Source organism: Berghia stephanieae, chromosome 1 (genome assembly GCF_034508935.2).
Source record: "Berghia stephanieae isolate SIO BIC M18660-M18661 chromosome 1, UCSD_Bste_1.3, whole genome shotgun sequence".
NCBI classification, from domain to species: Eukaryota; Metazoa; Mollusca; class Gastropoda; order Nudibranchia; family Aeolidiidae; genus Berghia; species Berghia stephanieae.
In genome coordinates this window covers 44,265,199-44,288,605 of record NC_088360.1, presented here as the reverse complement: position 1 = coordinate 44,288,605, position 23,407 = coordinate 44,265,199, and the positions used below count along the sequence as shown (strand labels likewise).

Genomic DNA, 23,407 nt, shown 5'->3' with positions numbered 1-23,407 from the left:
AAAATGTTTCTCTCCAAATTAAAAATGGAAAAGTCACCACAAGAAGACACACGACAACCAATTGTAAACAAGCCCTTTCGACTGATGACTTTAAAAAATCGCTCCCTGCTTCCCTCTAAAACCCCTGTTACTGAAAAATTGGCCAAACAATCTTCATCCTGAAACTTTGGCCTTAATGGAAGAAGAAGAAGAAGAAGAAGAAGAAGAAGAAGAAGAAGAAGAAGAAGAAGAAGAAGAAGAAGAAGAAGAAGAAGAAGAAGAAGAAGAAGAAGAAGAAGAAGAAGAAGAAGAAGAAGAAAAAGAAGTGAGTGTCATAATGATGCAACGAGCAATACATGCTGCTTCACTGACCAATGTTGTTAAGGTGGTTAGTGATGATACAGATGTTTTTATAAGGAAGACTGTTGCAAGGAACAGTCGAAGGGCAAAGGAAGAGAGGAAGATAATAGAAAATATCAAGGAATGGACTGGGCATGGGTCAGCTTCTGGAAAATGCCAATGACTGGAAAGAGTGGTGCAAAGTTGTGAAGTCTGCATCCCACAAGTCTCCCCGACAATCATCAAACCATGGGAATGAGTTAGTAAGAATGAGTGTATTATAACAAACTCTTAACCTGTAAATCCTCAGTCGATTTGTCAAATTAAAAAATAAGGAAAGAAGGAAAGAAATTTAAAAAACAAAAAAAAACCCCATGAACGTTGTCAGATAAATGAATACATTACAAGGCTTTAAAACAATAATCAGGAATGTTCCACATTGCTAAACATAGCACATGGGTCGCTTATGTTATCAATGGATAATTTTTAGTGACTATGGCTAAGGGATGCTCTCTTTTAGATTTTCAGTGTCTGAACATATACTCGTATAGTTATTTTCATACAGACTTCATGAAAATTATTTTTTTGCTTTCCAAACTTTCACATAGGGAGCCAATCGTGACTGAGTGGCTAAATTTCACTTTTGTTAAAGCCAATTTTGGATACTTTGTAATAACAGACTTAAGTATCCAATAGAATATCATGCAAAGGCAGAGATCATAAACATGGCAAAACACATTTTAAAAATAACCCCAAGACAAACCACAACGTTTTTTGCAACACCCGGGTAAATAAAGAAAATATATGATCAAGAAAAGGAAAAATAAAATGTAAATATTAATACATAAATTTATTATCATAAAGGGTTTTCAATACTAAAATCATCATAATAAACATTATTCTTCCTCCATTTATACTCCTTTGCATATGTTTTGGGGTCTTCACCTATAGGAAGATCAGGCTTGTAATTGGGCAAGAGGCCTGAAATAAAACAAAATTTAAAAAAGAAATTAGAAGGGAATAATGGAATTATAATGCTAATATTGAATTGTTAGAACCACAAACTAAGTTGAATAATACCTGGAGAACAGATATCTCAGATATCCTCTTATGATCAAATCCAAAAAAAGATCAATTCTTTGTAACCTGAAAGAGTAATACAGAAGTAGATACAAGGGGTTGACATGCAAACAATGAATCCTCCAATACAGGATTTTTCTACACTAACATTTTGAAATTTGGATGTGTTCCAAATGTTATGTAAACTTGAGTAAGCAGTGAACAGAAAGTTCGGACTCCAAATCAACCATGCAAGAATTCTATCAAGTTATCAAGCTTCCCACAACTTCAGCAGAAAAAATTTGAAGACCTATTTCAGACCAACATCATGACCAATAAACTCCACAAAACGAAGAAAGACTATCAAATTTTTGAAAAGGATTTCAGATGCTATATAAATATGAAGTAAAAAGCTTAGTTCATGTGGTGAAGGTTATGATGATAGTGTGGTGGCGGCGGTTGTAGTAGTGGTGCTAGAGATGATGATGTGGTGGAGGTTGCAGTAGTGGTAGTAGTTGTGGCAGTGACGATGATGAGGTGGTGGTGGTTGTAGTAGCGGTGGTAGTGATGATGAAGATGATGACGTGGTGGTGGTGGTTGTAGTAGAGGTGATGCCGATGATGATGACGTGGTGGATAGTTGTACTAGTGGTGGCAGTGATGATGTTGAGGATGATGATGTGATGGTGGTGGTAGTAGTGGTGGTAGTGATGATGATGATGATGATGGTGGTTGCAGTGGTGGTACTGATGATGAAATGGTGGTGTTTGTGTTGAAATAGACCTGAACAAAGTCCCGACCACTTCATTACCCATGTACTCAAATGAGTAAATTCCTGACCCTTTTCAAGACCCGGGAAGAAAATTATTAAATTCCCGACCTTTTCCACATGTTGTGCGAACACTGAACACTGATCTATTCTATCACCCATACTTATACAATTTTGATTTCATTATCTCAAAAAAGAAAAAAAAATAGACATTTTTTTCAAACAAGAATCATCTACCTTGTTTCATTTCAATTGGAGGCTTGATAGATTGTTGGTGGGCTTGATAAAAATGTTAATAATAATAATAATAATAATAATAATATAATAATAATAATAATAATAATAATAATAATAATAATAATAATAATAATAATAATAATAATAATAACAATAATAAAAAAAAGTAATAATAATAATAATAATAATAATAATGCGGGCCCCGATAGCTCAGTTAGTAGAGCATTAACTCACATGCAAAGGGATCATGATAAATCACGGGTGCAGTTGAGACTTTTTCTGACCTCCCTCTCCATCCAGCAGTGATTGGGTAGCTGGGTCTATTAGATCGGGTGGAAAGTTCTTTGTGATAAACTAGTGTCCTATCCAATGGTTAGCAAACAATTGCTATTGTCCATTTCACACTATGGAAACCGGGTTAAACTCTGGCTCTATGGGCTTCTTGGCTCTGAAGGACTACTTTAATAACAATAATAATAATAATAAAATAAAATGATAAAGAATAATACAGTGATGATAATGGCTCTTTATCAGAAAAGAGGAAAAACCAATACCAAAAATACGATATACCATAGTGGCATAATATTTTGTGAGATATTACTACCACTAGTGTAACTACATCCGTTTTTATCATTAGACATAACAATGTTATGTAAATATTTAATCAATTGTCCCTTCCACAAATACAATTTTAGAGGCCCCCAATATTTACCTTACCACCAGCCACTCAAACTTTGGCCAAAAGCCATAAAATATTTTTGACTGAACAAAGCAGGCTAGTTTATTTGTTACTGCAACATAGAGGTTGTGCAGCCTTTAAGTTATACAAAACATAGTCTATCTAAGATTTTTTTTTTTTAATATTTAATTTAAAATATGCCATTGAACAATTGTTTCTTGCGGCGATTACCCTTATTATTGTTAAATACCCTCTCTCTATAACCAAATGACCTCCATAAACATAACATGAAGATAGATGGGTAGTTAAAGGAATATGGATAACGAAAAAAGAGACTGAGACTGAGTCTGGGAGAGAGAGAGTCTGCTCTACCAAAATTATGAATTGATCATTTTTAATAAGGAAGTTGTAATTGTAATTAATTCTATTAAAAAATTATTTTTTAAAAACCAAACAAATAGCAAATTAAGAAAGAAAGAAAAGAGAAAGGAACAAAAAAAATATTTTAAAATGCACCTGTAAACTTAGAAGATCACCAATTGAACTATCACCTTTAACTTAGAAGATCCCCAATTGAACTATCACCTTTAACTTAGAAGATCCCCAATTGAATTACAGTGGAACTCGGATACAACGGGGATAGCGGGACTAGCAAAAAATCCCCGCTGTAGCCGAGTCCAGTTATATCCATGCATACAGATTTTTAAGGGAAGCAATACTGGGGGAATTTTTTTTAAAACAAACCAAAACACAAGGTATATGTATTTCAAGTTACCTCCCTAATTAATTAAATCAAATAAAGTGATTGTGACTTCCATTCCTGTACATCCTGTAAATCACCATACCTCACCCCCTCTACCCCTTACTTCAGGGTACAAGGTGGGTTGGAACAATGCAACAATTGATTCTACCTTCCTCCTTTCCTCTGCTTTCCATCCATTCCAACTGCGCCACGGACATTCACTAAGAGCACTTCAATACTTGATTGAGTAGCGCACAGTCCTAGCTTCAGGCTTCACATAGAGCTCTTCACGATCCTTCTCATTGGGCATAGTTACCTAATTAGTCACAAGACGCACATCACTCTATGCGTAACATACTAGGCCTAAGTGTATCAACACGGTGATCGCCAGTCACGCGTCTCTCACTAGCCTTTATTTGCATTGTACACAGAGGGATGTCAATACACACAATAACTGCAATTTGGTCACTCCCACCTCATCTCCATTCCTATCGTTATGTATGCCTTCCTCTTTTCTTCTTGAGTAAGTAGCTTTTCTCAACTGGGTACTAAACTTGCAACTCACACCCACGTTGTATCCACGAAATATTTCCCCGTCATAGCCATGCATGATTTATCTGTCATTTGCATTATTTGCGGTCGCACATGGCAATTTGCAGCCGCAAATATCAGGGCGATCAGCAAATTTTGGCAAAATTCCCAAAATTGGCAAAATTTGGCAAATGTTTGTAAAAAAACAAAAAAACATTGATCTGACTCTTTTCTGGAAATCTGTGGCAGATCATGTTCCAGCTCTTGCTGCCTTGGCGTCCCAGTATAGCTTCTCAACATGCTCGTCAGCTGATGCTGAACGAACTTTTTCATTATATAACCTTGTTTTGTCTTCTAGAAGGCGTAGACTCACAGAAGACAACATCAAAGCACTAGTTTTCCTTTACTACAATAAGTTCAGTGATGCCTCTTTTTTTCTGAGTAGTAAAGGAAAACTAGGCCTTTGATGAGTCTGAGAGAAAGTTTACGTTTGAGATAGTCTGCAGGTGTGAAAGTTTGATAAAATTGATACTGTGAATGAGAGGGAGTAGGCCTTATGTGTGACTGAGTTGAATGTGTAAATGTTCTATTCCACAGTATGTGTCTGTGTATATTTTGTGTGTGTGAGTGCAATTGTCTGAAAGTTTGGGGGCATAAATCGTGATACAGAATAGCGTTACAGTGCCGAAAATAATAAATGCAGCCTCCTTTCAGTGTAATAAAATGTCTTTTATATTGATTTTTCCATGTAGCGTGTTAATTTTTCCCGGGAGGCTTAATTCTGCTCGGCAAATTTTTTTTTGGTGCAAATTTTGGTCTTTTGGGGAAATTTCTTGACAAATTTAGGGAATTTTTTTTGGTGCAAATTTTGGCAATTTTTAGGCCCCAACTTGACAAAAAATGCAGATGACAGATTTATATGCAATAGGCCGTAGAATGGGGATTAAAAAATTTCCCATTGCAGCTGAGCTCCCGTTGTAACGGAGGCCGTTGTATGCTAGCTGTACTGTATCATGCCACAGCTACAGAGAGTGACATTGATGGAACCTGGTTAGTTCCACAAAAGCCCACTTACAAAGATGTGCAGTGCATGGTATAATCCAAGATTTTTGCACCATAGCCAATTGTCCTAAAATGGGCTATTTTTTAACTCATTGCTTGACAGCCCAATCTCAGGAAGTTTAATCCCAACAACCAAGGACAGGAAGATAACTGCTGGAAAATTTACCACACGTCACAAAAAAATCATTGTGCCATCTCTATTGGTGGGATTTTTATAATTCAAATTGTGTTATATAGAGGAATAATTTATCTACATTTTGATACCAACAACCATATATGTTTGGGCCGAAAATGCCGAAAAATCCTCTAGTTTGACATTGCTTAGGATGTCTGCATCTGACCACTCTGGGGTTGGTTCTGGATCACTACTTTCATCAATATCGGGTTCTAACATCGTCATCATCGTCTCAAGAACCAAAGAATTTAGGAAATCAAAGGCCATTTGTTTGTTTTTCACTTCGTTTTTTGGACAAAATTGAAAAAAATTGTACCTGCGCTGGTAATTGTCAAAATAGGAAACGGTAAAAAGTTACTTTCACTTTCATTCTTCTCATACATTCATAAATTCGCATTTTTTATATAGTAATGTATATTCCCCCGACTAAAAAAGAGCTTCAAAACAAAGCACTACATATGTGGAATCACCGGTCGCAACCGGGTGTTCTGCCATGATTGGGGTTGGAAATCAGCAGCGCTATCAAGTGCCTGTCAAGTTACACATTTGACAAATTTTCAAACCACTAGGAAAACTTTCAATTCATGTGTATTGGTTTAATTGATTTTTTAAACATGTCTTGACGAACTCCTGGAAAAGCGATATGCAAATGATATAATAATATACTTCCAAATCTTTAAATTTAAAGAAAATAAAATCATACCTGCAGAATAGGACTGATACAGTATGTTACTCAATTTCCATTGCATCGTATTACACATTCCTGTGACATGTCTTGGTAAAATGCGGCCATCTGGAGATAAGAACTGGTGCAATATCAACACATCCTGTAGGGAAAAACAAAAACAAAATATTTTAAAATGCACATTTATATTGCATATGCCAAGCTCCACTGATGAGACATAATAGTAATGCCTGCACATGTCCGACCTGTGTAAGATGTAGCGGAATGAGCTTAGTAAAAAAATTATGTTATAGACAGGTCTTGTGGCCTATGTGGTCTTGTGGTATGGACACTCGCCTTCGGATCAGACGGTCCTGGGTTCGGGTCCCACTTTGCCGCAAACTTGGAAAAGACTCTACTCACATTCTCTCACCAAACTCAGGTGTAAAATGAATATTTGGCTGTTAACAGCATTGTCTCTGTCAGAAAAATTTGTTATATCGCCTAACAGGCGTCATGTCTTGTCCTACATAAACTGTTATTGTTGGCTAGGGACGCTTTGAGCATGTGTAGTGGATATTCTCTCTCCCATCATCTGGCTCAATGTGGACCTTCCCAATCAGTCACGAAGAAATACATGAAGGTATCAAAAGTATGAAGAATGGGAAAGCAGCAGGGATCGATGGCATATTTCCAGATATGATAACACACATTGGACACAATGCAAAGAACTGGTTGGCTGCCGTAATGTCTGACATACTTGACAAAGGAAGATACCCACAAACATGGAAACATGCTAGAGTTATAGCCATCCTCAAACCAGGAAAACCAGCAACAGAGCCATCAAGCTATAGACCTATCTCTCTACTATGTTGCCTCTACAAACTATTAGAAAAAATAATATTAACAAGAATAACCCCTTACTTGAATCCTATAATTCCAATTGAACAGGCAGGGTTTCAACGAAATAGATGCACAACCGAGCAAGTCCTTGCCCTCACCTCCTTAATTGAAAATGGATTTGAAAAGAAATTTAAAATAGGCACAGTGTTTATTGATCTCTCTGCTGCGTATGACACAGTGTGGACTGGTGACTTGATGCTGAAACTTGCAAAAATAATCCCATGCAGAAAAATCTTGAAACTGCTCTCATACATGACAGGCCCTAGGAATTTCCATGTGGTACTTGGTGGCAACACCAGCAAAGTCAGAAGAATAAAAAATGGAGTACCACAAGGCTCAGTCTTAACACCCGCATAGTTTAACGTATACATAAGCGACATGCCTCAAACAACTTCCACAAAATATGCAGATGACTGGGCCTTAGCATACCAATCAAGAAACTGGGAAGATATAGAAACAACGCTTAGCAAAGACACTACGGCAGACCTGCCAACCTTCCAAGGATGAAAAGCGTATTCTATGACCCTAAAAAGTGTATTTTTTAGCAAAAAAGTGTATTTTGTCTGCGTGAGTAGAAAAAAAGTGCGCACTATACACAAATTTATATAAAACCTAACATCAAACCCAAATCAAAATAAACTCTGATCTTCATCATTCAAGCAATCTCTAGTGATTACAAAATTATAGATTTTTCAAGAAACTAAAACTCAATGACCATTTTAAATTAGCATAAGGCTTAGAAATTGCAATATCTAAGGAAATTGCTTTCGAAACACTCAAAGAAATGGCCCCAAACATGTACGTAGTATTGATGCTAGTGTCAGTGGAAGAAGTGGTGGTTGTTGTAGCGATGGTGCTCTAGTGGTGGTGGTGATGATGATGAAACTGTGGTGGCGGTGGTGGTAGAAGTGATGTGGTGGTGGTTGTGGCAGTGACAATGCTGTGTTGGCGGTTGTAGAAATGGTGATGCCATGACGGTGGTGGTAAGAAATGATGATGTGGGGATGATGCTGATGTACCAAATGAACTTGTGATGGTGATATCTGCTAGCCCAGTAAATCAGTTATGAGTAAGTTTTGAGATATAATATTTGAGAGAGTGATCTTCAATTCAATACATGACATTTTGCAACAGTGGCAAAATATTTTCCACGTATGTTATCTAATTCTCTCTCTCTCTCTCTCTCTCTCTCTCTCTCTCTCTCTCTCTCTCTCTCTCTCTCTCTCTCTCTCTCTCTCTCTCTCTCTCTCTCTCTCTCTCTCTCTCTCTCTCTTCTCCTCCTCCCTCCCTTCCTCTCTCTCTCTCTCTCTCTCTCTCTCTCTCTCTCTCTCTCTCTCTCTCTCTCTTTTTTTTTCTTTCTTTTTTTTTTTTTTTGAGCATTCACTCCTCCTCCTCCTACTACTACTACTTACTACTACTACTTTTACTACTACATCCTACTAATACTATTACTTTGGTCAAATGATGAGAAATTCCTAAGTATGTAATATGCAAAGACAAGTTAAATACTTCTAAAACGGTTATGGAGAATTCATTTTGAATCAAACACTGTTCCTAAAGCTGCCCACTTTGTAATTCAAGACTCATACAAAATAATTAAGGAAAAAAAGATCATTATAAATTTTATAAATCAAAATAGAGTAGTTTTAGTTATTATAAAGGGAAATAACCCATTTATGTTTAAGTTAATTAGCAATACAGTTTTTAATTGAAGGCTTCAAAGTCAAAGATGTTGGTTCAATTAAATTTTCACTTAGAATTTTCTAATTTTCTAGAATTTAGTGGCAAAAGTTTAAATGTGGTCTGAGACTATTTAAAGTATAAAACAAGATTCTATGCATAACTCTATGCAAATCCTCGAAAATGTGTGAGAAAAATATTGGTGAAAACCGGCATCATATAAGCAACTGAAATGATAACTATAGCATTAAATGTGATGCATCATTCATTCAGAAACACGATCAACAGTTGGTGTACGACACGACATGTGTGTATCAATGTATCATCAATATCATTCACATCACATATCTTTTAAAAAATCGTATTAAATCCACGAAAATCGTATCCGGGTATTTAGGGTCCAAAAATCGTACTAAAATACGATTAATCGTACTGGTTGGCAGGTCTGCTACGGCCATGAAAAGGTATTTTGACAGATCATATCTAAAAATGAATACGACAAAAACAGTTGCAACTGCATTTCACCTTAACAACAGGGAATCAAAACGAAAACTGATGATCAAGATTGATGACAACACTACCAACTGATCAAAATCCAAAATACCTCGGAGTGACACAGTAGTTTTAGTTATTATAAAGGGAAATAACCCATTTATGTTTAAGTTAATTAGCAATACAGTTTTTAATTGAAGGCTTCAAAGTCAAAGATGTTGGTTCAATTAAATTTTCACTTAGAATTTTCTAATTTTCTAGAATTTAGTGGCAAAAGTTTAAATGTGGTCTGAGACTATTTAAAGTATAAAACAAGATTCTATGCATAACTCTATGCAAATCCTCGAAAATGTATGAGAAAAATATTGGTGAAAACCGGCATCATATAAGCAACTGAAATGATAACTATAGCATTAAATGTGATGCATCATTCATTCAGAAACACGATCAACAGTTGGTGTACGACACGACATGTGTGTATCAATGTATCATCAATATCATTCACATCACATATCTTTTAAAAAATCGTATTAAATCCACGAAAATCGTATCCGGGTATTTGGGGTCCAAAAATCGTACTAAAATACGATTAATCGTACTGGTTGGCAGGTCTGCTACGGCCATGAAAAGGTATTTTGACAGATCATATCTAAAAATGAATACGACAAAAACAGTTGCAACTGCATTTCACCTTAACAACAGGGAATCAAAACGAAAACTGATGATCAAGATTGATGACAACACTACCAACTGATCAAAATCCAAAATACCTCGGAGTGACACAGTAGTTTTAGTTATTATAAAGGGAAATAACCCATTTATGTTTAAGTTAATTAGCAATACAGTTTTTAATTGAAGGCTTCAAAGTCAAAGATGTTGGTTCAATTAAATTTTCACTTAGAATTTTCTAATTTTCTAGAATTTAGTGGCAAAAGTTTAAATGTGGTCTGAGACTATTTAAAGTATAAAACAAGATTCTATGCATAACTCTATGCAAATCCTCGAAAATGTATGAGAAAAATATTGGTGAAAACCGGCATCATATAAGCAACTGAAATGATAACTATAGCATTAAATGTGATGCATCATTCATTCAGAAACACGATCAACAGTTGGTGTACGACACGACATGTGTGTATCAATGTATCATCAATATCATTCACATCACATATCTTTTAAAAAATCGTATTAAATCCACGAAAATCGTATCCGGGTATTTGGGGTCCAAAAATCGTACTAAAATACGATTAATCGTACTGGTTGGCAGGTCTGCTACGGCCATGAAAAGGTATTTTGACAGATCATATCTAAAAATGAATACGACAAAAACAGTTGCAACTGCATTTCACCTTAACAACAGGGAATCAAAACGAAAACTGATGATCAAGATTGATGACAACACTACCAACTGATCAAAATCCAAAATACCTCGGAGTGACACAGTAGTTTTAGTTATTATAAAGGGAAATAACCCATTTATGTTTAAGTTAATTAGCAATACAGTTTTTAATTGAAGGCTTCAAAGTCAAAGATGTTGGTTCAATTAAATTTTCACTTAGAATTTTCTAATTTTCTAGAATTTAGTGGCAAAAGTTTAAATGTGGTCTGAGACTATTTAAAGTATAAAACAAGATTCTATGCATAACTCTATGCAAATCCTCGAAAATGTATGAGAAAAATATTGGTGAAAACCGGCATCATATAAGCAACTGAAATGATAACTATAGCATTAAATGTGATGCATCATTCATTCAGAAACACGATCAACAGTTGGTGTACGACACGACATGTGTGTATCAATGTATCATCAATATCATTCACATCACATATCTTTTAAAAAATCGTATTAAATCCACGAAAATCGTATCCGGGTATTTGGGGTCCAAAAATCGTACTAAAATACGATTAATCGTACTGGTTGGCAGGTCTGCTACGGCCATGAAAAGGTATTTTGACAGATCATATCTAAAAATGAATACGACAAAAACAGTTGCAACTGCATTTCACCTTAACAACAGGGAATCAAAACGAAAACTGATGATCAAGATTGATGACAACACTACCAACTGATCAAAATCCAAAATACCTCGGAGTGACACAGTAGTTTTAGTTATTATAAAGGGAAATAACCCATTTATGTTTAAGTTAATTAGCAATACAGTTTTTAATTGAAGGCTTCAAAGTCAAAGATGTTGGTTCAATTAAATTTTCACTTAGAATTTTCTAATTTTCTAGAATTTAGTGGCAAAAGTTTAAATGTGGTCTGAGACTATTTAAAGTATAAAACAAGATTCTATGCATAACTCTATGCAAATCCTCGAAAATGTATGAGAAAAATATTGGTGAAAACCGGCATCATATAAGCAACTGAAATGATAACTATAGCATTAAATGTGATGCATCATTCATTCAGAAACACGATCAACAGTTGGTGTACGACACGACATGTGTGTATCAATGTATCATCAATATCATTCACATCACATATCTTTTAAAAAATCGTATTAAATCCACGAAAATCGTATCCGGGTATTTGGGGTCCAAAAATCGTACTAAAATACGATTAATCGTACTGGTTGGCAGGTCTGCTACGGCCATGAAAAGGTATTTTGACAGATCATATCTAAAAATGAATACGACAAAAACAGTTGCAACTGCATTTCACCTTAACAACAGGGAATCAAAACGAAAACTGATGATCAAGATTGATGACAACACTACCAACTGATCAAAATCCAAAATACCTCGGAGTGACACTGGATAGACGGCTGACCTATAGAACCCATCTTGAGGGTACAGAAAGAAAGATAGGAAAACGAAATTGTCTACTCAGAAAACTGGCTGGAACAACATGGGGAGCATCGCAAACTCTTCTCAGAACATCAACCCTGGCCCTTTGCTACAGTGTGGCAGAATATTGTGCTCCTGTTTGGACGAGAAGTGCCCATACAAACCTTGTTGATGTGAAACTAAGAGACTCGATGCGAATAGTAACTGGATTCCTGAAATCAACCCCAACACAATGGCTGCCAGTCATGAGCGCTATAGCACCAACCCACTTGAGGAGAGAGGATGCAACACAAAAATGGATATCCAGAGCTGAAGAAGATAGTGGAGCTCCTCTGCAAACCATATACAAAACTGCGCCCCCAACATCAAGACTAAAATCTCGTTCACCTTTCTACCTATCATAGAAAGAAAACTACAACACGCAAAAAGCCTGGTGCGAGGAATGGAAAAGAAATAAACCAACAGGAGGGGAACTAATTGAAGATCCCCGTAAAAGTCTCCCAGGTCTACAGGATCAACCAAGAAAATACTGGGTAGCTGCAAATAGACTACGGTCAAAACATACAAGAACAGCTGCCAACATGCACAAGAATCACCAACATGCCCAAAGTGCAACCAAGCACCACAAGATGCAAACCACCTCGTACTAGATTGCCCAGAGACAAAACTTGTAGGGGGATTTAAAACCATCAATAGATGTGATGATGACTTCCGAACCTGGATTGATACCTTGAACATAGATGTGTAGCCGAACGATACTACCACTACTAGTGGATATTACACTATATAAAAGCTATAGCTTTTTGTTTTTTTTCTGTCTTACACAGGTTTTCATTCTTCATGCAGGGTCATAAAATGAACAGGACATTATCATGTATGCTAAAACTTTTCTGTGATGCAGAGCTAATGATAGATGCCTATGTGTAAGCTTATTTCTTGATTGCGAAAGCTTAAAATATTTTGTTTTTTAAAATCCATTTTTGCTTTGTTCATTGTTTGTTTGCAAATGGTGACCATGTGTTAAATCTTACCTTATATGTCAGACTATCTTGAAATTCACAAAGCGGGCAACCCATTGGTGATTTTATTGATCTGGCACTTGTCTTCTTTACAGCATCAAGAGGCTTTCCCTCAACCTGGAATAGATGAAACTTTGTGTTCTCAAATTAAATAACTAAAAAATATGAATTTTTAAAGTTTTCTTTGAATCCCAGGTTGGCGTATCAGAGGTGCACTATATCATATAAAATAATTTTCTAAACAATCTGTCTTCTTATTAAAGACAGGCAAGTAATGAAGAATAAAATGTCATTCAATGATATATTAGTGAACAGATGTATCAAATTTGATTTACAAGGATTATTTATCAATCGTTTGTTTTTTTTTAAAACATCATATCAATATAGTTACAAAAGATATAAAACTAAACAATGCGATTAATCTATTCATCAGTCTATTGGAGAAGAAAAAAATGAAGATCTTAGATTTTTAAAACATTAAATATAAAAAGGAAATAAAGTATCTTTACCACAGTCTTATTCTCTGTTGTCACAACCTCAACTGAAAAATAACATTTTAAAAAAACACAGATAACTTAAAAGCAATCATTTATATTTATTACCTATATTGTTTGATGTACAAATGTATATTAGCAAACTGAAACCTTTATAAACCTCATTTGTTTAGGTAAATGAAACTGTGTTGCCTCTCGAGGTGGTGTGAAGACAAAAGGATTTTAATAGCATGCTATAATATATCAGCTTTCCTTATCTAGAAGTAAAGCAGTTTTTCATGTACCCAGTAATATAAAAATGAATTAGGAATGTCATTTAATAAAAAAGAAGTGTTCTATTTTTTTCGCATTCACCCTAATCATCCCCTTCTAATTCTTTCTAATTTCTAAAAATATTTCTGTTTATCTTCATCATCAATGTAGCAAACAGTAATCAACATTGACTTTCACACAGCTCGCAGTAGTACTGCGAATAGTGATTTCACAGCGGAATCACTAATTTGCAGTAGTTGAAAAAAGTCTCTGAAAATTAGTCTTTGTCCCCTCACTGAAAACAACACAGTATTATCTGATGAAAATGGCGTGTTGTCGAATGGCTTGAAGTAGGTACCACAATAGATGTCATGTTTGTGGCAGAAAAAAATCCTATATATTTTGCGTCACGCGTCGAGAAAAGGACTATTTTTCAATCGGGTCATTCAACCATTCATACCTCGGCCATTAAAAAACGCACAAAGATAAATTTGGTATCGTCTTAAAGAGGAAGGTTTCAGCTTTATTCCTATACCACTTTTAAAAAAAAAATTGACACTAAAGGTTCAAAAATGCCATTTTAAAACTTTACAGCAGCTAAAAATCCTGACATATTATTGATATAAATTTTGAACCGTCTATCTAAAAGACAAACATCTTATCTCTATTTCTACCCATTTGTTTTAATGAAGGTTGTTTAATGGCCGAGGTATCGCATTTTTAAAAAGCCCACCAAATCCTTGTTTTCAGCTTTGGGTGTTATCGGATTTTTTTACACCTCATTGTAGTTTGTAACAGCACTGAAAATGCTGTGAGAATGAGATCTCAAATTATTGACAAAAAGAAAAGAGTTCACGAAAACCACATGAATATTTTATTAAAGTACCTTCATAGTTTATGTTTTAGATAGTTTAAAACAAAATGAATACGATAAATGCTGTTATTTCAATTGATAACTCGGGTCGGTAAGTGGGTGTTTTAATGATGGAACAGCCTAAATAAACCCCTCATTTTTCCGGTTTTTATTAACGTGTAATCTTTTTTTGATGACTTTCTAGCCTTGGTTTTCGTTTGGTTTTTATCAATTTATACATGTAATTTTTTTCAAATCTGGTTTGTCTCTCGATGTCTAGTTATTGCTAAACAAAAACACGGGACGAATTTATACACACACTCATGGTGGCCATAATGTTGCTATGACAAAATGATTGTTTGACCTCGTTAGAACTGAAGTAGATTTTTATGGTCGAAGGTGTAATGTCGTTTTTTAAAACAATTGCATAGGAATACCCACTACTTGTAGTTTATAAATAGACAAAAGACACACAATGATTCGTCCCAATGTGTTAGAAAATTGAAAAAGCATTGCTATTGTTTATTTTATTTGGGAAAAGTGGTACTTGTAATGGTTATAAGATTGGAGAAATAAGACTTCGAAGTGCCACTTCGTTGTCTAACAGTTTTTTTTTTCTTTCTTTTTGATGCTTTCATGATAGTGATAGACTATGTAAAGGAACAATAAGAGTTACTAGTGGATGATGAAGCAGTATATCTGTAGAAGTTAAATAATAATTCTTAACGCCATTAAAACTGCATCAAAATGGATAATAGGATGACTTGTATTTATTTGTTTTTGTTTGTTTGTATTTTTTTTTTTTTTTGTATGTTTTTGTTTTCAATCGAGAAGAGCTGTAAATTTAAGACGAGAAAAGAAGCAAATAAAGATCTTTTTTTCAGTTTTAGTTTTGTTGAGATTTGCGATACCTCAATTCGTACAATACTCGCCTCTCAAGCAAAGGGACGTTAAGCATAAATAATCGGGTGGCTAGGTCTGTAGGGTGTGTGTGGCAGAAAGTACTTTATTTCAGACTAACGTCCTATCTAAAGGGTAGCAGTTCATTCAGTAACACAGAAATCAGGATACAGTCACGCATCAGACCTTAAGGCGCTAAAAGACTTTGGGGTGGTAGGGGGTTGAGGGCTCAAAAGACACACCTGCTGGGCACAAGCGCATGATTCCGTATAAGAGGAAAGCACTCTACTGCCAACGTATATATCGATATCCTCCTAATAACATACAAAGAGACGATTTACAGTGGAAAAATCATCCCCCATTATATAGGAATAATACATTTTACTGCACCCTTTCGGTTAAGGATTCCAGAGAGGGCCAAGGCAAAACCAAGCAATACAATTACCAGACAAGTCCATAAAGTAGAATGGAAGTGAAAACAGACGTTGCGGAAGTAAAAACATGATGTCTTGAGATTATAGGGATTTCTTAAGAGGTTGATTTATTATTTTATGCTGCTGGTTCGAACAGTATGCTTATCATTTCATGATTTCGTGTTGAATTTTGAGAAATATTGACTTTAACAAAAAGTTAAGACGATTTTTGAATTCAGCATGTCCAGTTTCCTATAGCGTGTCCTACTTTTCTTCTATCTTCATTATTTTCAGAGATATTTACTCTTTTATACATTTTGCTCGTGATTATAACTATTTTTCCTGCCAACATGCAAAATTGCGTGTTTCCTGATGTTTACTTCTTTATTTTTCAAAGACCATTTGAAGAAAATGTCTGAAAAAAATTGGATCTCTTCCCTGGAGTACTCTCTACACGTTGACGTGAATTACATGTCATATTGTATGATCATTATGTTAATATAGTATATGGAATATGCTATTTCGTCATGCTGGAGGCCAAAACATTTACTTTCGCGAGTGTTTTGGAGAATGTTCAACAGACTGTAGATTTAGGAAAAAGTTTGTGTCTGATTCAAATCTTGTTATATTTTATTTACCTAGTCACTCTGCTTTAAAAATGTGTATCACAAGTATGATGAATCTTTTTAGTGGTTAGTTATATTACGTCAAAGTTGGAATATTTTCTTACATCAATTGGCAAGCAAAAAAATTCTAAGTTCTTGAAAAATGAATTTGCTCTCAATTTCTTATTTATGTATGGATTTTCAAAATTTAAAAAGTGATTTCCATGACTATCAGAATGCTTTATGAGTATAGTAAGAAAAGTCAATTTTAAATATTTTAAAATTGTCTCTTGTGGTACCTACTTGAAGTTGAATGAGAGTGTGTTAGTTTGAGAGGGAAAGAAAAGGAGGGATGATTGAAACATTTTGTGTGACTTAGAATTGAGATTTTGAACGTTTCCTTCAAGTCTGAAACTTGACAAGATCGTGTTTTGTTTTGTTTTTGTTACCCCAATCCAATTCATGAAAATTTCCCCATCCCCACCTCTCTGACTTGATCATTTGTTCACATCTTGAAATCTATCAGCTTATCTGCCAGATTACTTTAATGAGAAAAGTTCCATCCCTGTTTATTGTATTATTTACAGTTAGTTAAATATATTTTATAAAGTTCCAGGAATCTCTCTCTCTCTCTCTCTCTCTCTCTCTCTCTCTCTCTCTCTCTCTCTCTCTCTCTCTCTCTCTCTCTCTCTCTCTCTCTCTCTCTCTCTCTCTCTCTCTCTCTCATATACACACACACACACACACACTCACTCTCGTCATTGCTCATGACTCATATCTCAGTGCTCCTGCAAATAATAGAAGTTACCATCAATAAACTACCTCTACTACTAAAGCCACCACCACATCATCATTACTACTACTACTACTACTACTACTACTACTACTACTACTACTACTACTACTACTACTACTACTACTACCACTACTACTACTACTATCACAGCAACCTCCACATCATTATCAAAGCTATAGCAACCACCACCACACCACCTTTACATCATCATCCTCCTCCTCCTCATCATCGCTAACTCCGCCACTACTACAACCACAACCATCACGTCATCATCTTTACTACCACTATCATAGCTACCACATTGTTATCAAAACTACAGCAACCGCCACCACAATTACATCATCATAATTATCCTTCACAGTAACGAAAATATCGCCTGAGCGGTAACTTAGTTCAAGTGATGACCCGAGGTTGAACCGGGGTCATGCCTGCCAAATTACGGGGCATCCCCTAGTGAGTTCAGTTACGGTGATATCGGGTGATACCAGTCGATTTATGTTCACTTTCATCTCTTTGTTATCGCTTCACAATGAGCTTAAACACAAATTTCTTTACTCTGTAATATTTATCAAGATTTCCTTTTTCCATTCATATGTATTTTCTGCCAGTGGTGTATATAATGATTGTGATATTTCAATCCTAAATAGACCGTTTTTCTGTAATTTAAAATGCATTAATTTTTCCAATAAAAAATTACATTCTTCAAACATAGTCAGAGAATAACTTTTATTCTTCCACAAATAGAATCTATTACAATTGAACTATAAGTTGCTAAAATTCCATCTGTGCGTCAACAAAATTGAATTTATTATGATTTTTTAAATTTCATTTAGTCATGGAGCACACTCAAGAAATTCATGATAAACATTTGAATGAACTGTGCAGGCTTTGTAGAAATGTCAAGAGACACAGAAGAAAAGAAAACGAATCTCAAAACATAATTGTTTCAGGATTTAATACCAGATATTAATCTTTAAAACCAGGTATTTATCTCATCTTCAATGTGGACATTGATAATGACAATGCTAAGAAGCCCTCAAAACTTTACGCTACAAGTGTCATGACAGACTATATCATTTTGAGCTTTTTTATTTAGCACAATTTTCACGAGAGGTGCCCAAAACGCTTTAAATAGGGTCACTGACCAACAGCAACGCGTAACATGTAGAACTGGACATAATGCCTGCTAGGCGATATTACATTTTTTTCCGACAGAGACAACGTGATTAAAAACAAATATGAGGGGAAGCAGTGACAACAGCAACTAGTCCATAGTCATCACATCTGGCCGAAATAAATTCAAAATAAATCAGTGATTGCAATGTTTGTTCAACCTTCTTGAAAAACGCAAAAAGAATAAAGCTAACTGATAGGCGGCCTACTTTTGTTTTGTCTTTGATGCGACAAATAAAAAGGGTTTTTTGGTTTTGTTTTTTTAAGTCGGCATTTGAAACGGAATAAAATCAGATTTTTTCAGGAATTAAATAACTCTTTTGTTTTCTTTTTTATTGGTTCTGTTCTTTGACGTTACGAATTTTATTTTTACTATTAATTTATTTAAATTTAATATTAGCACATATAGAGCAAAATCGTACTGTCAGAAATCCGACAATAGTCGGAAGATTTACAGGCCTGAATAATGTAGTTTATTTAGATTTTGCGCCCAATCCTCTATACTCTCTACACAATAAAGCTCTAGGCTCGCAGGCTACTGCAAATACAGAATGAACCCATATTTGCAGTACTACTGCAAATAACTGAGATCATCATCATATCTTGTCGCGCCAGTGAGTCAGCCAGTCCCGGGCAGTCTGGTTGCATTCCCTCAGGTCAGCATTGGTGCAGTGAGGTCCCAGCGAACAATCGGACAGGATGTGGTCCATGGTCTGTCTGGGGTGACCGCATGGGCATTCAGTGCCCGGTGAGATTTTCCATTTAAAGAGGTTGGTGGCGGTGTTTCCCACCTTTGCTCTAGCTCTGTTCAACGCCACCCATTCTTTTCTCTTGAGGTCTGTGCCTGCTGGGAGCTTTTCTGTTGGGGGCTGGAGGGCATCGTTTGCTGTCTTGTCCCATTCTACCCATTTGTCCAGGCGGAAGAATGCTGAGTGGTCTGGGTGAAGGCTCTCTACTGTGAGGAAGCTTTTTCTTGATTTGAGCCTGCTTTTGGGGCAATTGTGGTCATGAAGGGGGTGTCTCTGGACCATTTCCTGTTTGTATTTTTGTATTTGGGCATGAGTTTCCCTCCGGATGTGTGGTGGGGCTATTCCTGCTGCACGGTAGACCAGTGGTAATGGTGTTGCTCTCAGCTGGCCCGTTATGATCCGGCAGGCGTTGTTGAGCTCGGGGTCTAGCTTGGAGGCATGGCATGATCGGGCCCATACAGCTGAGCAGTACTCCGCAGTTGAGTAGCTGAGGGCCAATGCTGTGGTCCTTAGAGTTTTAGGGTCAGTTCCCCAGTTCATGTTTGCCAGCTATCCAAGGAGGGCATTACGCGTGGACACTTTTGCCTTGGTCTTTCTCACGTGTTCTCTGAAGGACAGAGTTCGATCAAGCGTCACTCCGAGGTACACTGGGTGGTAGTTGTACTCTAATGTCTGGCCATTCCACTTGATGTTAAGTTTTTTGTGGGCTTGGTGGTTGTTGAGGTGAAATGCACACACTTGTGTTTTCCCTGGGTTGGCGTTCAGCGAGTTTTTAGTGTAGTACTTTGTAAGGGTGTCTAGGGCATTTGTCAGTCTGCTCTCGATTGGTTGGAAGGACACATCCTGTGTTGCGAGGCATAGGTCATCAGCATATATGACTACGCGACCAGAGAGAATAACTGAGATGAATGATATCTACTATTAGGCACTTTGATAACTCCAGTCCAGTGACCGCCGATAGGCTCACTGTAAGGTGAAACTCGTTTTTTGGAACTTTATTTTTTACCCTTTACTGTGTTGGTCACCATGGCGTTATTTGTGAACCTATGTGACTAATTTTTAAATCATTATAAAGGGCACAAAACAAGCTTTGTAATGGTGTATTTCAGTCTTAATTCCTGATTGTATTTCTCACAAAGCTTTTATGTAATAAAAATTCATAAATTTTTGAATTATAAGAACTTTTAAAATTATGGATACATTTTAATTATACTTCATAAATCGATAGACAATTAATTGAAGAATATCTCTGCCAAATTTCATCAAAATTGATACACTCGCTCATTATTTTATTTTTCCCGCCACCAACCCCACTTTTTAGGACAAAAAACCTCATATTTTTTTTCCATTTTCATTTATCCTTAATTTTTTCCATACTTTCCATACATGAAAATGATTTATATGAAAATAAAGCTTATTTACTGACCTTTAAAATGATATCTAAGACTTGCCATTTATGTTTTTAATTGAAACAAAATTACTGAAAACAATAAGTGGGCCATGTTGACTGCAAGACTCAAAATTTCCCGATCGCTGCGAGATGCTGGTTTTGAGAAAGCGGTGAGATCACAGATTCTCTCTGTAAAATTGACAAAAAATTTCAGTAGAAAAATATAAATAACTCTGGAACCGTAGGTCGTAGAGAAACAAATAAGGTATCAAATTTTATGTTTTGTCAAGTCCCATCCCCCTGACTGAGTCAAATCAAGATATTTTGAGTTGAAAATTCTATCAAAGTGCCTACTACTATTTCAGTAGAACTGCAAATAGAGGAAATCATTAATCACACTACTATTGCGAAAAGAGGAAATCACTATTCGCAGTAAAACTGTGAATAGAGGTGGCCAATATGATACCTAAATTTCTGATTCCTCTTTAACTTTATAACAAAGTTATGCATATTAAATTGAACCCCCCCCCCCCCCCCCCCTAAACGCGAACGGCAATTTCCAGTCACAACTTTCTGATGGGCGAGTTGGGTCACAATCTGACTCCCACTGCTGCTGCTCACTAAACTGCCTACTAAAATTAAAATTAAAGTAAAATTAAAAAGTAGATAGGTACTTTGATAAACTTAAACGTCCATTTGACCCTCCAGCAGGGAGCTGATAACTGATAACAAATGGCCTAGTGACTTGTGACCCGATTTTTTTGACTTTTGAGTGATGGAAGTGATGGGTCTCAGAAAAAGTTCCATAGATTTTTTATGTTTATGGAATTTATTTGCATATGTTTCTTAATTCTAATTCAAATTATATTATTATACTTATACTTATAAGTTATAGACGTCTAGTTATATTTATCTAGATCTAGAGATAGCTCTATTCTATACGCTATGGCTAGATGACTACCCTAGGCCTAGATGATAGATGACATCATCATAATCATAATAATATTATTTATTATTAATATGTTCATCCGTCATCCGGAAAGTTTTCATACTCTACTCTCTGTGTCTGTATGAGTAATGTTTGTTTCTTTTCTTTTTAAAGCCGTCAGCCGATACCATTCTGTCACGTCATTATTCACATACATATACTTTTCTGCCAATAGTCAATAATCCATAGCTATAACAACAGTAGAGAAGAGTGCTTACTTTTCTTGCCAAACAGTGAGGAGGTCTGGCATATTTCCCTTCTAAAAAAGGTTTGGGGAAGGCTACCATGAAATAATTCTAAACACCGTATTGTCGTCATTTTCTAACTCTGATACAATTCATCTCAACCGTCAACTTTGTTTCCTGGATCTTTGAATGGATAAATCTATGAGGATTCGTCCAAACTTAGAGGTCGTCGCTTAGGTAAGTTTTGAGATGGACGTCGCCATTTTTCTTAAAAATTAAAAATTAGGATCGAACGGTCTTGCCCGGTTGGCTATTTTCCACCAAATTGGCGGCTTTTTAATCATCGCGTGGCGGGTAAATAGTGGCCTGATAGATGGCGTGTTTTTTAGTTTGTTTTGTTTTGTTTTTGTTTTGTTTTTTTTTGTTTTTTTTTCTTCGGATTTTTAATGATTAAAAAGTAAAGTACAGCAATCAAGTCTAATTATTTCTTCTTTTCCCCCTAAACTGACTTTTAGATAATCTTTAGGCTGAAATGGATCCAGCGCATAATGTGAAAAGAAATAGCCGTGTATACAGTTGTAAATATGCGAGTAGCATTTAGTAAGACAATTTTTATTCTGAGATAATACACTATTGTTGATTATAAGTGTTTTTAATCAAATGAGATTTTTTTGGCGAATTTTGGGCAAATGAAAATGTCACGGGTGAAGTAGGATAAAGTTGGTGGATTTCTGGCATGAAGTTGGCGGAAATTTTTCAAAGGCACCTGGCAAAATTGATCGACCCGATGGAGCATCGCGAACTAACTGGAGAGCTCCATGGCAGCAGCCTCCTATGGTTTTCACACTACTAGGTATGTTATGACGATCGACCCGACCCAATCAGCAAAGTCTGGTCCGCATTCGTGTACCGTGGCAAACCCGCCGGGTAGCATCGTCACAACACACCGTTCGACTAGATGCTCTGCCGTCTCAGGTTCTTGCCCACAGCGGGTACATGTTGGACAGTCAGAAAGACCCCACCGATGAAGCGCACTGGCCGTGAGGCAGCTCCTCGACCGAAGCCGATTCGCAGCTACCCAGTGTCTCCTCTTAATGGTATCAAAACCTGGCAACTTCTCACCAAGCTTAGAGGAGGTTACGTCCAAGCCCCCACGAGGGATTGAATTCGTCCAAACCGACTTCCATCTCGTATGTGCAGCTCTAGACGTAGTCAGGGATTCTGCGTACAGGGGTTGCCGAGACTTATTTCGGCTCGAAACGGGGGCGCCGTCCATTATGCGCATCAGAGGGGTATCCCCGTTCCCTCTCTCTCTCTTTGATCTTACTCAGCCAGTTTCCCGTAATCGTCTCCCTCCGGACATCGGGGGGCTGGATCGCTGCCATTATCGGGCCCCATTCTTTAGGTGTTGTTTCTAGCGTTCCTGACACTATGTGCATCGACTTACGAAGTTTTACATCCACCTTCTCAACGTTTCTGCTTCTACCCCA

The 23,407-nt window shown here is 36.3% G+C and overlaps 1 protein-coding gene across 1 annotated transcript; it reads right to left on the bottom strand.

Annotated features, from left to right (window-relative positions):
- Positions 1–1,147: 1,147 nt before the first annotated feature.
- On the bottom strand, positions 1,148–22,193 carry LOC144975532 (small ribosomal subunit protein bS18-like). The gene is made up of 5 exons (XM_078919698.1): positions 21,951–22,193; positions 13,629–13,660; positions 13,132–13,236; positions 6,275–6,398; positions 1,148–1,299 (listed from the first exon to the last, which is right to left on the bottom strand). Exons 1-5 carry the CDS (start codon positions 22,048–22,050, stop codon positions 1,175–1,177), a joined length of 486 nt encoding a protein of 161 aa, XP_078775824.1. The 5' UTR covers positions 22,051–22,193; the 3' UTR covers positions 1,148–1,174.
- Positions 22,194–23,407: the final 1,214 nt, after the last annotated feature.

Coding starts and splice junctions, on each gene's coding strand:
- LOC144975532 (XM_078919698.1), bottom strand. CDS start 22,050: ATGACGACAATACGGTGTTTAGAATTATTTCATGGTAGCCTTCCCCAA. Junction 13,661..21,950: donor CTCACTGTTTGGCAAGAAAA/GTAAGCACTCTT, acceptor GTTATTTTTCAG/TTGAGGTTGTGACAACAGAG. Junction 1,300..6,274: donor GTATCAGTCCTATTCTGCAG/GTATGATTTTAT, acceptor GTTTTATTTCAG/GCCTCTTGCCCAATTACAAG.